Raw genomic sequence first — 17,289 nt, forward strand, 5'->3', positions numbered from 1 at the left:
ATCTCCAAGCTGGTAGTCTCATGACTAAAGAGTTCACTTTTCCAGTGCAGGACCAGGCCCTGGACTAGACAGGTGGGCAGAAGCCAAGCAGCAGGCTCCCTTCCCCTTTCCCTAGCCCCCAACTATGGACATGTTAGGGGGATATTAACAGGTAAAAGAAATCAGAAATACCAAAGAAAAATCCTCTCTCCTTGCCAATCTGTGTCCCTCCCTTGTTCAAAATCCAGCTCAGAACTCTTCTCTTTCCAGGAAGCTGTCTTAAGACCACTCCCTTAACTCGACATCACATCGGCCCTTAGACTGGGCTGTGTGTGTGTGTGTGTGTGTGTGTTTGTGTGTGTGTGTGTGTGTGTGTACATTTGTGCACATGCACACATGTGGGTGTGCTTTCTATCTCCCAAAGTAGACCGTGAGCTACCAAAAGACGTTTCTCAGGCAAAACCCTTTTCTACCCCTTATAAGGCAGAAGAAGAGAGGATGCTCAGAGACAAAATACATCCCCAACCTTTGGGATTACCTCAGAAATGCCCCTGTACTCTGGATACAGACCAGTAATTATGGCCCCAGTCCCCAGCAGTTGGCCAGAGAGAAGGCCAACACAGAGTAAACACTCATTAATGTGCACTGAGGTTTGCAACCCTGCTCGAGAGCAGATAATAGTGCTCTTTTCTAACCTGTCCTAAAGTACCTTTCACAATGGTACCACCAGGAAACCCAACCACCCTCTAAGCTGTCCTTAAGTCTTCCCCACCCCTCCCCACTCCAACAACGGAAACTGCCCTGCATACTCACTGAGAGCCACATAGACGATGTTGAAGGCGAAGACATAGATTGTGAGGAGGGAGAGAGAAAGGATGAAGAGGTAGAAGTAGCGGTAGTTCCTCTTTCCAACACAATTCCCCACCCAGGGGCAGTGATGGTCGAAGCGCTCTGTGGGAGAAAGAGAGAGTCCAATGCCAAAAGCCTCCAGAACAAAAAGCAACCCCGCCATCACCATAATACCACATTCAAACACCTCCAGGATCATTGCCTATTGCAGTTGTAAAAAATACTGGGTTCCCTTTTTTACTTTTTCAAAATGTTTTCATAACCATCTCATTTGATCATCACAATTTCCCTGGAACTTGGGCAAAAGGAGATACTCTTCCCCGCTTTACAGATGAAGAAAAAAAGGCACAGAGGTGTTAAGTGATCTGTCTCACTCTGCTCATTAAAAGCAGGGACACTGCTTTTCCAGATAAAATCTTAATTGGTGGGGCTACTAAGTTCAAGAAGAATAAGTGGAAATAGTCAAGAAAAATTTGAAAAAATGACTAGTGCAGTTTTTCTTGACTTCCAGGTATTAAAAATGTAAAACTACAATACTTAAAATGGTGTGGCATAGCTCAACAGACTGGAAAGAGCCCAGAAACAGACCCTAGAACATCTAAGATTTTGTTGTCTAATAAACTCAACATTACAAAACCAGAGGTGAAAGGAAGCATTATTCCATAAACAATTCTGAGACAATTGGCCATTTGGTGCAAAATAAGGATCGATTTTTTTGTCTTCATATTGCTTGTCATAATATATTCCAGATGAATTAAAGAGCTAAATGTAAAAACAAAGTGAATCCATAAAATAATTATAAAGAATACATGTATATTTGTCCTTTATATGCAGAAGGACTTTCTAAGCATAAAAGTACTGGAAGAAAACAGATGACAAGAAAATATAGATTTAACTCCATAAACATTAAAAAAATACTTTGTGGTTTTGATTTGCACTTCCTTGGTGATCAATGATGTGATTATTATACATTGCATGGCTGTATCAAAACTTCTCATGTATGCCATAAATATATGTGCCTACTATGTACCCATAAAAATTTTAAAAATATTTTGTGTATGTTAACATTACTATAAAGAAGATTAAAGAGAAAAGAACCAAGGGCAATCTATATGAAAAGTTCTTAAAAATCAATAGGAAAATACAAATACTTCCTCAAGAAAATAATAGTCAAAAGTTACTTGAAATTTGCTAAGAGAGTAGATCTTAATTGTCCTCACCACACACGCACATACACACACAATGGTAACTATGTGTGGTGATGAATATGTTCATTTGATTGTGGTAAGCATTACAGTGTATACATCTATCAAAGGCAGATACCAAAATCCACCATGCTCAAGTCACTCAGCAGCCCTGCAGAACTTACAGATAAAAAAAGTTGCCCCTCGTGTACACAGGTTTTGCATCTTGTGAATACTGTACATTTGAACCTTGAACAGCTCAGGTTTGAACCGCATGTGTCCACTCGTACATGGATTTGTTTCAATAAATACAGTTGGCACTCTGTATCAACAGTTCTGCATCCACAAATGAATTCAGATCAGAAATACGGTATTCACAGAACATGAAACCTGTAGATACAGCGGGATGACTTTTCATATCCATGGGTTCCACAGGGCCACTGCAGGACTTGAAAATGCATGGGTGTTGGTATCCAAGGGCAATCCTGACACCAATCCCCCAAGGATACTTAGGGATGACTGTATTTTGGATCCATGTTTGTTTGCAGATGAGGAACCCACTGATACTGTATTTATTGAAAAAAAAAGTCATTATAAGTGGACTCATGCAGTTCAAAACTGCATTGTTCAAGGGTCAACTGTACATAAAACAAAAACAGAAAACAGCAAAAGGAAATAGGGCAAAAACTAATAAATATCATAAAACCTATGTTTAAATTTTTTTCCTATTCAATTACCTCCACCTGCCGGGTTCAAGCGATTCTCCCACCTCAGCCTCCCAAGTAGCTGGGATTACAGGCATCTACCACCATGCCCAGCTAATTTTTGTAGTTTTAGTAGAGATGGAGTTTCACCATGTTAGCCAGGCTGGTCTTGAACTCCTGACCTCAGGTGATCCGCCCACCTCAGCCTCCCAAAGCGCTGGGATTACAGGCTTGAGCCACTGCACCCGGTTGAACTTAGTCAAATTTTTTAACTAAAGTTTGTATTGTTTGGGAAGCCCAGGAAGTCCATTCACGAAGTCAACAGTTTGAGACCAGCCCTGGCCAACATGGTGAAACTCCGTCTCTACCAAAAAATGCAAAAATTCGCAGGTCGTGGTGGCACATGCCTATAATCCCAGCTACTCAGGAGGCTGAGGTGGGGGAATCGCTTAAGCTTGGGAGGCAGAGATTGCAATGAGCCAAGACCATGCCAGTACACTCCAGCCTGGGTGACAGAGTGACACCCTGTCTTAAAAAAAATATATATATATATATACATATAAAATGGTAAAATATACATAACATACAATTTGCCATTTTAACCAATTTAAGTGTATAATTCAGTGGCATTAATTACATTCATAATGTTGTGGAACCATCACCATGATCTATTTCCAAAACTCTTTCATTACTCCAAACAGAAACTGGGCACCCATTAAGCAGTCACTCTCCATTTCCCCCTTCCCCTATCCCCTAGCAATCTCTCATCTTTTGTCTGTATGAATTTACCTATTCTAGATATCTCATATAAGCAGACTCATACAGTATTTGTCCTTTTGTATCTGGTTTTTTTCACATAGCATGTTTTCAAGGTTCATCCACATTGCATCAGTATTGCATTCATTTTCATGACTGGATAATATTATATATATACACCACATTTTGTTTAGCCATTCTTCTGTTGATAGACACTTGGGTTGGTTCCACCTTTTGGCTATTGTGAATAACAATGCTATGAACACTAGTGTACAAGTAAGTTTTGAGTCCCTGTTGTCAATTCTTTTGAGTATTGCTATGGAATGAATTGTACACCCACTCCCCGGTTTCATATGTTGAAGCCCTAACTCCCAATGTAGTTGTATTTGGAGACAGAAACTTTAAGGAGGTAATTGAAGTTAAATGAGGTCATACAGGTGGGGCCCTAATCCAATGGGACTGGTGTCCTTGTAAGGAGAGGATGAGACACCAGTTGTGTGTGAGCACAGAGAAAAGGTCACGTGAGAACACAGCAAGAAGGCAGCCATCTGCAAGCCAGGGAGAGAGGCCTCACCAGAAACCAACCCTTCTTGCACTTCTATTTTGGACTTCCAGCCTCCAGAATTGTGAGAGAATAATTCCTGTTGTCTAAGCCACCCTGTCTGTGGTATTTTGTTATGGCAACCCAAGCAGACTAATATAGACATACACCCAGGAGTAGAATTGCTGGCTCATGTGGTAATTCTATGTTTAACTTTTTGAGGAACCACCAAACTGTTCCACAGCAGCTGCATGATTTTACATTCTCATCAGAAATGTATGAAGGTTCCAATTGTTCCACATTCTTAAGTTTAATAATTATGATTACAGTGTTATAACAATGAATAAAATGCAAGAGGGAATAATGTCTACTGACAGAAGACTGCCTAAATAAACTTGAATATAACCATATGATGGATTATGCAGTCATTAAAAGAATATATTAAAGAAACATTTATTAAAGATGCAGAAAAATGCTCAGGATAGAATGTTAAATGACAAAAGCAAGATTAAAAACTCTATCACGTTACAGTCCAATTTTGCAGAAACACTGGAAGGAAATACAGCAAAATGAAGAGTAAATTTAGGATTAAGTTTTATTTATACATTCTGCACTTCCCATATTTTCTACAATGAACATGTGTTATTTTGATGAATAAAAGACTATGAAAGAATAAAATACATCAATTTGAACAAACAGTGAGCTGTGTACTGGTCAGAAAATAAGGCTGTAAAAATGGTCTATCTCCTGCTGAGGAGGCTACATCTTTTCAGGAAAGGGAAAAAAGGTATAGAGAAGAATGGTTAAACAAATACATATTTTTTACAGTATTTTAAATCACATTCTTTTCTGATAATACAAGTAATACATGCTCATTATAGAAAACTTGAAAAAAATAAAAAGAAAAATGAAGGAATCACAGTAGTGGAGGATGGCATATAAAAAAATGAAAGAAAAAACCACTCATAATCCCACAATCTATAGATAATAAACTATAAAAATTGTGGTATATTTCCTGTATTTCCTTGCATATTTCCTTATATGTCATTATATATTTTTAAAATAGGTAACTGACTTCACACTGCAAATGTAGCCTATCTCCTGTTTTATGTCATTTAGCTTTCTGGTATGAACTCTTTGCATTAGTCTAATGTATGAATGTCCTATAATTTATTTATTTATCTATTTTTTTTTGAGAGGGAGTCTCGTTCTGTCACCCAGGCTGGAGTGCAATGGCACAATCTTGGTTCACTGCAGCCTCCACCTCATGGGTTCTTAATTCTTGTGTCTCAGCCACCTGAGTAGCTGAGATTACAGGTGCACACCACCATGCCTGGCTAATTTTTGTACTTTTTAGTAGAGACGAGGTTTCACCATGTTGGTCAGGATGGTCTCAAACTTCTGGCCTCAAGTGATCCGCCCTCCTCGGCCTCCCCAAGTTCTGGGATTATAGGAGTGAGTCACTGCGTCAGGTCATATAATTTATTTGACTACTCTCCTATTGGTAGACGATTAGGTTCTTTTCAACTTTTAATTGTCATAATAATCCTGAGTTAAACAATTCCACCCCTAAATATTTTACCACATCTCTGATTTTATGGGATAGATTCCCTAGAAATTGAATCACTGGCATCAAAAGGTATAGATGTTTTAAGGCTTTTGGTTAATCTTATTAGGTAGCCTTCCAAAAAGTTTTGTTCCAGTTTACACCCTTACTAGTGGAAGAATAAACATTATCAGGTTTTCCTTGCTAATTTTCTAGATTTAAGAAAGCATCTTGGGCTGGGGGTAATGGCTCACGCCTGTAATCACAACACTTTGGGAGGTTGTGGTGGGTGAATTGCTTGAGCCCAGGAGTTTGAGACCAGCCTGGGCAACATGGGGAAAATCCATCTCTACAAAAAATAAAAAAAAAAAAAAAAGTCAGGCATGGTGGTACATGCCTGTAGTCTCAGCTACTTGGAAGGCTGAGGTGGGAGGATCACCTGAGCCAAGGAGGTTGAGTCTGCAGTGAGCTGTGATCATGCCACTGCCCTCCAGCCTGGGAAAAAGAGTGAGAGTCTGTCTCAAAAAAAAAAAAGCATCCTGAAATCATTTCTTTGACTCTTAGTCATTATAATTAGCCAATTATATTTTTATGAACTGTCTCTATTTCTTCTGCAATGTTAGTGCTTTTAAAAAATTGATTTGTATGAGTTGTTTATAGTTAAGAATATTAATAAGGAAAGGGAATTTTACCTCACATCAGATCTTCTTTTTTTTTTTTTTAAGTTCTAGGGTACCTGTGCAGTATGTGCAGGTTTGTTACATAGGTAAAAATGTGCCATGGTGGTTTGCTGCCCCCATCAACCCATCATCTATGTATTAAGCCCAGCATGCATTAGCTACTTTTCCTAATGCTCTTCCTACCCTTCCCACCCCCAAACAGGCCCCAGTGTGTGTTGTTCCCCTCCCTGTGTCCATGCGTTCCCATTGTTCTCAAAAGAAGACATTCATGCAGCCAACAAACATATAAAAAAAAGCCCAACACCACTGGTCATTAGAGAAATGCAAATCAAAACCACACTAAGGCACCATCTTATGGCAGTCAGAATGGCAATTTTTAAAAGGTCAGAAACAACAAATGCTGACGAGGTTGCAGAGAAATAGGAACACTATCGTTGTTGGGAATGTAACATTGTGGAAGATGGTGTGGCGATTCCTCAAAGATCTGGAACCAGAAATACCATTTGACCCAGCAATCCCATGACTGGGTATATACCTTCTTTAAGTATCAAGTTTCCTTCTTCATTTAAAATGGGTTTTGACAATAGACACTGACGAGGCTGTGGAGAAATAGGAATGCTTTTATACTGTTGGTGGAAGTGTAAATTAGTTCAGCCATTGTGGAAGACAGTGCAGTGATTCCTCAAGGATCTAGAACCAGAAATACCATTTGACCCAGCAATCCCATTACTGAGTGTATATCCAAAGGATTATAAATCATTCTACCATAAAGACACATGCACACGTGTTTACTGCAACACTGTTTATGACAGCAGCGACTCAGAACCAACCCAAATGCCCATCACTGATAGACTGGATAAAGAAAATGTGGCACATATACACCATGGAATACTATGTAGCCATAAAAAAGAATGAGATCGTGTCCTTTGCAGGGACGTGGATGAAGCTGGAAACCATCATTCTCAGCAAACTAACACAGGAACAGAAAAGCAAATACCACATGTTCTCACTCATAAGAGTTGAACAACGAGAACATATAGGCACAGGGAGACGGATAACACACACCGGGGCCTGTTGGGGGTGGGGTGAAGAGGGAGAGCATTAGGACAAATACCTAACGCATGCGGGGCTTAAAACCTAGACAGTAGGTTGACAGGTGCTGCAAACCACCATGGCACATGTATACCTATATAACAAACCTGCACATTCTGTGCATGTATCCTGGAACTTAAAGTAAAATAAAAAATAATAGTAATAAAATGGGTTTTGTTTTATAAAAATCTTATCTACATTTTTTAGTATATGTGCTCCCAAGAGCGCGCCATATAGCTTTTTACCATATAAAGCAAAATATCTCTCCCAATCTTTGCCTAAAGAATTGGCTAGTAAGAGGAAAGCAATGCCATCAGAATCCCACATGGCATTCAGAAAGAATATTATCCAATCATGGGAGCTCAAGAAAAAGTAATTTTAAAAAAGAATGTTAGAAGTAGGAGTAGTGATGATATAAGCAACTGCACATATAGGCCTATCAACAGGAATTTTTGTTTTTTGAGACGGAGTCTTGCTGTGTCACCAGCACCAGGCTGGAGTGCAGTGGTGTGATTTTAGCTCACTGCAACCTCCACCTCCTGGGTTCAAGCAATTCTCCTGCCTCAGCTTCCCGAGGGACTACAGATGCATGCCACCACACCCAGCTAATTTTTGTATTTTTAGTAGAGATGGGGTTTCACTATGTTGGCCAGGATGGTCTCGATCTCTTGACCTCGTGATCCACCCGCCTCAGCCTCCCAAAGTGCTGGGATTACAGGCGTGAGCCACTGTGCCCGGCCTCAACAGGAATCCTTGTGGCCCGTTTCTCATCTTTACCAGGGTTCAGCACACAGTAGGTGGTGATTATAACAAAGCCACATATATGTGGCTGGAAGCACAGACCACTGTATTATGTGCACATACACCTGACCCTTTTGCAGCAGCAGCAGAAAGAAGAAAGAAGCATTTTGGAATCAGACCTGCTCTAGCCTTATCTCATACTAATTATGTGAACTTACATACTGGTGCTTCACCTATTTCCTCATCTGTAAAATGGGGATAATACCAATCTCATGGGGCTATTAGAAGTTTTAAACGAGAGAAAGGTAAATCACTTAGCACAGTGCCCAATATGTAGTAGAAACTCAATAAATGCTAGCAACTTTCCTCTTGGGTTGCATCTTAGACAGGCCTTCCTTCCTCAATACTGCCCTCCAGTGGACTAGGAGTCTCCTCCCACTATGTAAGGTGGGCCCCACATGAAAATCCAGTAGAGGAAAATCTAAATTTCAAAAACAGGTAAAGTTTCTTTTTCCCATTTACTGAAGAATTTGCTGTAAATTTTAGGCTAGAGGATATTTAAATTGTGATTTGATCTACACAAATATATCTGATTTGCAGTTTTTCAGGAGCTTTTTGCCTATCTAAATTTCCTATCTAAATCTAGCTCATTTCTCATCTAAATGTCTTCCCTTCTCCACTGGTTTCTCCCAAGAATTGGTGACCACCCTGACTTTCTTGCTCAACTCAGCCTTTTCCCTAGGCAATGTCCCTGTGGGTTTACTCACCCACACAGTTGTCACAGATGCTGCAATGGGAGGCCCGGGGAGGCCGGAAGATCTTGCATGTGTAACAGTATTTCAGTTTCACAATCTGGTTGTTTATCTGGAAATTCTTGATACGAGGGGGTGGTCGCTGGCCCTGGGGCACCGCACCATTGGTAGCTTCTGTAAACCAATAAACACAGTTAACATCACAGCTAGCCATTATTTGAGCCCAAAAGTCTCACCACATTTGCAAAACCAATGCAGGCATTCAAAGGTTCTCTAAGCCCACTGTCTTCTCTAGGCAAGCATTTACAGACTAGATGTTCAACATCACAGAATATGCCCATAAAACTCCAGTAAGCTCATGCGGTTCTGCTGTATACATATGAAAAAGTGTTTCTGGCTGGATGTGGTGGCTCATGCCTGTAAACCCAGCTCTTTGGGAGGCCAAGGCGGCAGATCAGAAGGTCAAGAGATCGAGACCATCCTGGCCAACATGGTGAAACCCCGTCTCTACTAAAAATAAAAAAAATTTAGCTGGGCATGGTGGCATGTGCGTGTAGTCCCAGCTACTTGGAAGGCTGAGGCAGGAGAATCGCTTGAACCCAGGATGTGGAGGTTGCAGTGAGCCAAGATCACGCCACTGCACTCCAACCTGTTGACAGAGCGAGACTCTGTCTCAAATATTAAAAAAGAGAGAGAAAGAAAGAAAAAGTGTTTCTTCAAGGATTTTTTTCTGATTACAAAGAAAAACATTCATTTAAAAAAAGCTAAAAATACATTAAATGAAAACATACAATTTCACTAATAATCAGAGAAATAAAAATTAAAGCACAAAGATACCATTCCTATCTATCACATTAAAAGACACTAAAAAGAATAAAAATATCCCATGTTATCAAGGGTGGGGAAAAGTCATTCTTATACTTTATCAGTAAGCAATATAGCAGCGGCTACTAAACTTTTTTTTCTTTTAAGACGGAGTCTCGTTCTGTCGCCCAGCCTGGAATACAGTGGCACGACCTCAATCTTGGCTCACTACAACCTCTGTCTCCTAGGTTCAAGTGATTCTCCTGCCTCAGCCTCCACAGTAGCTGGGATTACAGGGGCCCACCACCATGTCCAGCTGATTTTTGTATTTTTAGTAGAGATGGGGTTTCACCATGTTGGCCAGGCTCAAACTCCTGACCTCAAGTTATCTGCCTGCCTCAGCCTCCCAAAGTGCCGGGATTACAGGCATGAGCCACAGTGCCCAGCCAGCTACCAAAGTTTCAAATGTGTATACTCATTTATCTAGCGAGTCTACTTCTAGAAACTTATCAGAATTATAACGAGATATGCAAAAGACATTTATATAAGGATATTTGTCACAGAGGTCCTTTCAATAGTGTAAAACTAAAAATAACTTCAATGTCACAATAGGAGATTGGTTAAGAAAATTATGTTATGTGCATAGAATGGAATACTATGCAATCATTAAAAATGATATAGACAAAAAAATGGTGAAAACAGGAAAATACAATATACGGCAACCTGAACATGTATGTTAAAAAGCAATATGTATAAAACAATTCTATCTTGCAAACATAAAATATATGCATGCAAAAAGACTGGTAATACTTACAAAAAGTTATTAAAATAAATGTAATGCTTGCTTATTGTAAAAATTTTTCAGGAAAGAAATAGAATAGGGCCAGATGTGGTGGCTCATGCCTGTAATTCCAACACTTTGGGAGTCCAAGGCAGGCGGATTACCTGAGATCAGAAGTTCAAGACCAGCCTAGGCAATGTGATGAACCCCATGTCTACTAAAAATACAAAATTTGGCCAGTTATGGTGGCATGCATCTTTAATCCCAATTAATCAGGAGGCTGAGACAGAAGAATGGTTTGAACCCGGGAGACAGAGGTTGCAGTGAGCCAAGATCACACCACTGCACTCCAGCCTGGGTGGGAGAGCAAGCAAGACTCCATCACAAAAAAAATTTTTTTAGAAAAAACAGAAAATATAAATAAGAAAAGATAAAAATCACTGACAGTCTCTCAGCTCAGAGATATTCGTATTTTTCGTGTATTTTCTTCTAATCTTCTTTTTTTTTTTTTTTTTTGAGACAGAGTCTCGCTCTGTCTCCTAGGCTGGAATGCAGTGGCGCAATCTTGGCTCACTGAAACCTCCACCTCCCAGGTTCAAGCGATTCTTCTGTCTCAGGCTCCTAAGTAGCTGAGACTACAGGTGTAGGTGCATGCCACCACCCGGCTAATTTTTTTTGTATTTTTAATAGAGATGGGGTTTCACTATATTGGCCAGGCTAATCTTGAACTCCTGACTTTGTGATCCACCTGCCTCATCCTCCCAAAGTGCTGGGATTACAGGCACGAGCCACCACACCCACCCTAATCTTCTATTAACAGCTAAACATTCATAATCTTAAAAAAATCGAAATCATAAACGCAATTTTGTACTGTGAAGTATTTACTTAATATTATATATGGTGGACATTTTCTCATTGTTAATTTTTTCTAAAACATAATTACTGGCAATATTCCATCATATATGATTTATTTAAATATCCCATATTATTGGGCATTTAAGTTGTGTCTGGTTTTCTACTATATAGGTGGCGTTACATGTAAAAATTTAAAACATTACAGATAAAAGCTTAAATCCCCTTGGATCACCACCTCAATCCTAGTCCCCTCCTCCCTTCCAAGAACATATTCATGTGTTAAAATTAATTTCTAAAACAGATAGAAAAAAAGAAAATGTTGAAGTCTAAGCAGTAATACATGAAGTTGCCGGCATTAAAATAGCTACTTATATTTAAAAGAAAGAGAAAAAGAAATAAGAATGCACCAAAAATCCTCCAACAGTGATTTGCAAAAATCTCTGTTTATCTCCTTTAGCTAAACCCTTAGAGAAGTAGAACTAATGGGCCGGGCACGGTGGCTCACGCCCAGCACTTTGGGAGGCTGAGGCGGGCAGATCATGAGGTCAGAAGTTCAAGACCAGCCTGGCCAACATGGTGAAACCCCGTCTCTACTAAAGATACAAAAAAAAAAAAATTAGCCAGGCATGGTGGTGTGCGCCTGTAATCCCAGCTACTCAAGAGGCCGAGGCAGGAGAATCACTTGAACCCAGGAGGTAGAGGTTGCAGTGAGCAGAGATCACGCCATTGCACTCCAGCCTGGGCGACAGGGCCAGACTCCATCTCAAAACAAAATAAAATAATAGAAGTAGAACTACTGGGTCAAAGGCTATGACCCTTTAAAGTCCACATTACTTATTGCCAAACTGCTTCCCAGACAGACCATATGAATTTGCATGCCTGCCCATCCGCAGCACATGAGAGTGCCTGTCTCGTGGCACCCTCGCCATGCAGTATAATTCTAAAAACAGAATATTTTTCAATTCACTTTGATTTTAAAAATATCTGCCATATGGAACATTTTTCCTTTTTTTGTGGAGTAGGGTGGATGCTGTGAAATCAAACAATAACAGTGTGTCACAAGTCTTAAAACGATGAGGACAGCTATTCATTAGAGGATAAGTACCAGCATGCCACCTTAATATTCTATGCATATGGTTTCCATGAGGGCACCTGGGAGACAGAGTTCATGATTCACCTTCCCCAGGAGGCCGTATCAGGCGAGGGCATCACATGACTTCTTCTCTCCCCATCCCCCACTCACAGCATACCCAGTACAGGACTGAATATAAGATGACAAAAACTTGCTAACATAAACACATATGAACTGAAAAACGTACTCTTCTATTGAGAGAAACATGCTAAATGCAGAGGCCACAGTGTGACAGCTTGAGTCTGGGCCCCAGGCCCAGTGATCAGGCAGAAAAGAGCTAACTTTGTTAACAACCTGCTGTGAGAGGCAAGAAACAAGTCAAGGTACTGCCTTGACCCTCAGTTTCTCCATATGTGAATGGGAAGGGAACTGGAAAAGAATAACCCAGATGGAGAAAAAACAGCACTCACTACCCTTCCTCACCATCTTGCTCCTAACTACTCCTAATTGTATCGTGTCTCCCCAGAACTCCAGCTGTGCCAGCACATGTCGCCTCTGCTCTCTTCCCACTATCCCCACCCTCACCCCACCCCCAAATAGTTCTAGCTCACATGTGCACAAACCCATTTCTCCTTAGCTCAACTAAAATGGGCTGGAATTTTTCAAAATGAAATCCATTCAGAAGCCTAAGAGAAAACACAGCTAAAATAAACAGAAGAAATACATGGGCCAGTGTGGTGGCTCACACCTGTAATCCCAGCACTTTGGGAGGCCAAGGCAGGAAGATCAGTTGAGGTTGGGAGTTCAAGACCAGCCTGGCCAATATGGTGAAACCTCTTCTCTACTAAAAATACAAAAATTAGCCAGGCGTGGTGGCAGGTGCCTGTAATCCCAGCTACTCCGTAGACTGTGGCATGAGAATCACTTCAACGTGGGAGGTGGAGGTCGCAGTGAGCCGAGATCATGCCACTGCACTCCAGCCTGCGGGGCAGAGTGAAACTGTGTCTCAAAAAGAAAAGAAAAAGAAAAAAGAAATACATGGAAGCCTTCAAAGCACCGTCAAAGAACTAAAGGCTAGTTACAGATTGGTGCTCTACTGGCACAGCTTCTTAGTCTTACAAGTCCTGGGTCCCTTTTTCTTCCTCTGTCTAGTTTGGATGCTGACTCAAGCTACCTAGTTATCAAACCTGACAACGATTTAGGTAGGCACTGCTGTTGATGTGGTGGGCTCCCACTCCCTCCCAGTACTTGCATCATAGTCTTCTTTCTCACTGTGAGCTCCCAGGATATCTCCTCTTCTGGCCCTGGGATGGTTCTGCTTCAATTCATGAAGCCACCCTGGCTCCTAGATAATGTAGCACTTCATCTCTGTACCAGAGATCCTTATCCTGAACGGCAGTCTGAACTCTGCTGAGCCTGCAATTGCTTCTTGTACCCCTCCTAGAATTCTCAGTGGTTCCTGGCACCACAGCTACCCTCTTTCATGTTGCATGTTCCCCTAAAGCAGGGGTTTTTGGTGTGTTTTTTTTTTTTTTGAGACAGACTCTCGCTCTGTTGGCCAGGCTGAAGTGCAGTGGCGCAATCTGGATTCACTGCAACCTCTGCCTCCCGGGTTCAAGCGATTCTCCTGCCTCAGCCTCCTGAGTAGCTGGAATTACAGGCACTCACCACCACACTCAGCTAATTTTTGTATTTTTAGTAGAGATGGGGTTTCACCATGTTGGCCAAGCTGTCTTGAACTCCTGACCTCAATTGATCCGCCCACTTCAGCCTTCCCAAGCGCTGGGATTACAAGCGTGAGCCACCGCACCAGGCCTAAAGCAGGAATTCCTGGTTGGGAGGGACATGAATGCGCTTCAGAAGATCTATGAATCCCTGAAATTACATCCAAAATTATGTACATGTACATGCATATAAGAACATTTTTATGGGAAGAAGGTTTATAGCTTTCATCGAAAAACCTAAAGTGACTCTTGAGCCACTTGCTCAAGCCCCCTCCCACTCTGTGGCGTGTACTTTTGTTTCAATAAATCCGTGCTTTCATTGCTTCAAAAAAAATGTGTTGGTGACCACCTCCCCCCAAAAATTAAAAAAACCCTTCTCTTGGGAACAATACAGCAGGACCTTGGTAACAAATCCTTCCTGAAATCTGACCTAATGCAGCAAAGAACAAGGTCTATGACTTTAGACTGCTGCTAAGCCGGCCTTACCAAATTTACAGGGTGCTCATGATCTCAGATTCAGGATCTCAGAGAGAAAAGGCTAGAAGTGACTGTTAATCTGCAACTACTATTATGATTCTTTTCTCTTACTGATTAGGGCCACCCACTACACAGCAGCTTGCCAACTGGTTGGGAGACTTACCTATCTCCATTTCTATGAAAGCTGCTTCATCTGGTAGCGCCCGAGGAATCACTCCAGGGTCACTGAAGCTCGTCCTCAAGAGCGTAGCCATGGAGAAAAGGAAGAGCATGGCAGCAAACACAGGGATGGCAGGAGACAGCTGAACAGCCAGGTAGCGGCACCTGAAGAAAAAAGGCAATTCAACATTTAATGATACCTACCCTATGTTGATCTCCAATTGTTACCAGTATGTCGGTCTGGCCTCCACAATAGAATGAGCAGCACCTCAAGAGCAGGGTCCATGTTTCTTCTCTTGAATTACCCAAAACTCCTAACATGTCTCTACCCATAGTAGGAGCACAACAAATAATTGATTGCTGCCACCTATAACATAAACAAGACAGTCTCAAGGACCCTCCCTTACCCCCAAGTCCAGTTTCTCCTATCAGCCCACTGGGAGCTACATTTCCTCTGCCTCAGAAAAGGCTCACACCTGCTAAGAATAGGGAAGCAACTGAGCCTGGATTTGTAAGCAATGCGGGTTGATCTCACTCTGGGAATGTCCAGGGATTTTCATATCCACTGATCTGGCATTCAGGTTGAGCTTGATGAGGAGAGAGAAAAGATGAGGACCAACCAGAAAGCAGGTTTACAGTATCAGAGAGTATCTCAGCATGCTTCAAGACCAGTGAAAACCTTCGGGGCTGTTCACTGACTCTGCAACATCCATTCCTCCGGTCTCCTCAATAAGCTCAGCTAGTAAGTGACTAATGACCATCACCAAGAGAATAAGAAAATCGTTTCTCCTTAGTACCCCTTCCCAACAACATGTTCACTCCCACTTTCCTCATAATGCACCTGGCAAGCTATCTCTCTTCCTCTCTGGATATCCCAACTCTACTCATCTTTCAGGGGCCAGAGACATCAATATCATCACTGTCATCATTGCGACTATAATTTATTGAGTGCCCACCATAAGCCAGGCACTGCAGTAGGCTCTTCATCTACATCATCCGCCCTCCCATCCAATTCTCACACTAAATTTATGAAATAGATTCTACTATACCCATTTGATAGATGAAGAATCTGAGATTTAGAGAAGTCTTACCTCCTCCAAAAGGCTTATGCTAAGCTGCACTAATCTCTCTCTTCTCTACTCCTTGTGGTCCTCACTTTCAGAGACTTGCATTATTTCCTAGCTATTTCTCAGTATGTTGATGGCATGTCCCTCAACTGGACTTCCTAAGAGCAAGGACCTAGTCTTATTGGACTGGAAATGCTCAGGTTTGAATTCTGGCTTTACCATCCCGTAGTTGGGTGACTTAATTAACTTCAGTCTCCTTATCCATAAAATGAGGATAATAACGGTACTTACTGAGGTCATTGTGTGGATCAAATGCACTAGTATAAATAAAGTGCTTAGAACTGCACTTGACACACAATAAACACTAAACACTAAGTAAAATGTTAGCTATTAACATTATCATCATGCTTCTGTACCTCTCAGAGCTGAATACAAGTAAGGGAACAAAGAAGTTATCAATAAATACTTGTTGATCTGAACTGAATTTCAAACAAAACAAATAGGAATATGTAATGAGAGTTATCACTGACCTATTTTTATCCTCCTCCTCCTGAGGCACATTTCTCCTTGAAAACAGACTTTTCACTTGGAGGCAGACTGTAAGTGGATGAGCAAGGAGCAGAGGGAGAGCAGAGAAAGTAAGCTAAGAAAAACGCTTACCTCATCAGCATGGGGAGTAAGCAAGCTGCTGGCCATTCAAAGCAAACATTTAACCCCCGGTTATATATTCACTGCAGTTTCCAAACAGCCCTCATGAGGTCCTCCCCTAGCTCCCTGCCACACGCACAATTGCATGGGGGAACACAGGCCAAGTTTTATATTAGGCTAAGCATTTTGTCATGAAGGTGAATATATGCATGGAACCTGGAGGATGATTTTAGTGGCTTTTTTGCTTGCTTGCTTATTATTATTCTTTTCTAGGTCAGAGAAAAAGTATGCTTGCTTATTTTTAACAAAATCCTTCGTTTTAGGTTGCTTTTTAGTGATTTACTTCCATCTCCTAAAAGCCAAGAGTTGGGGGGAAAGTTGGAGAACTGAAGGATCTGGCAGGTGAGTTCAGGGTAATTAAGGTTCTTACATATCACTAGCTTGTGGATTACCCTCTTTTCCACTACTCCTTTTCACTGGTACAGATTAACCAAAAAGGAAATTCAGAAGCAAAAATCACCACTTATCAGGAACCCAAAGTATGCAGGAGGAGCATGAGGCTTCATTTCATGAACAAGCCAAGTGAAATCACCACATTCACAGCAAACAGGCATCTTCCCAGCCACTGCCCATCACTAAGACAATTCTTGAAAACAAAGAAGTAATGTCTCCAGGACTCAAACTGCCTTGGATGTATAGTCTCTAATCAAAAGCCTTAAAAGAATCCGATCTATCTGATTGGCCACCAAAGAGAGTTTTATTTTTTTATTAAAGGTAAAAGATACAGAGTGAGTAGAACAACCATAAAAAAATTCTAAATTAATGCTGCCCCGCTGCACAGAAGGACCCGAGCTTAACTAAGTCCAGTTCCAACACCT

General features: G+C 41.2%; 1 protein-coding gene across 1 annotated transcript in view; it reads right to left on the reverse strand.

The window, feature by feature from the left end:
- The window catches only part of ZDHHC9 (zDHHC palmitoyltransferase 9), a 37,326-nt gene that overhangs the window by 10,315 nt on the left and 9,722 nt on the right, over positions 1–17,289 (reverse strand). Inside the window, exons 2-4 of the mRNA XM_002763251.6 lie at positions 14,701–14,861; positions 8,840–8,998; positions 793–930 (exon numbers count right to left, since the gene is read on the reverse strand). Of these exons, the coding sequence (XP_002763297.1) occupies positions 793–930; positions 8,840–8,998; positions 14,701–14,861 (458 nt within the window). The remainder of the gene's footprint in view (positions 1–792; positions 931–8,839; positions 8,999–14,700; positions 14,862–17,289) is intronic.

This window comes from Callithrix jacchus, chromosome X (genome assembly GCF_049354715.1).
Source record: "Callithrix jacchus isolate 240 chromosome X, calJac240_pri, whole genome shotgun sequence".
NCBI classification, from domain to species: domain Eukaryota; kingdom Metazoa; phylum Chordata; class Mammalia; order Primates; family Cebidae; genus Callithrix; species Callithrix jacchus.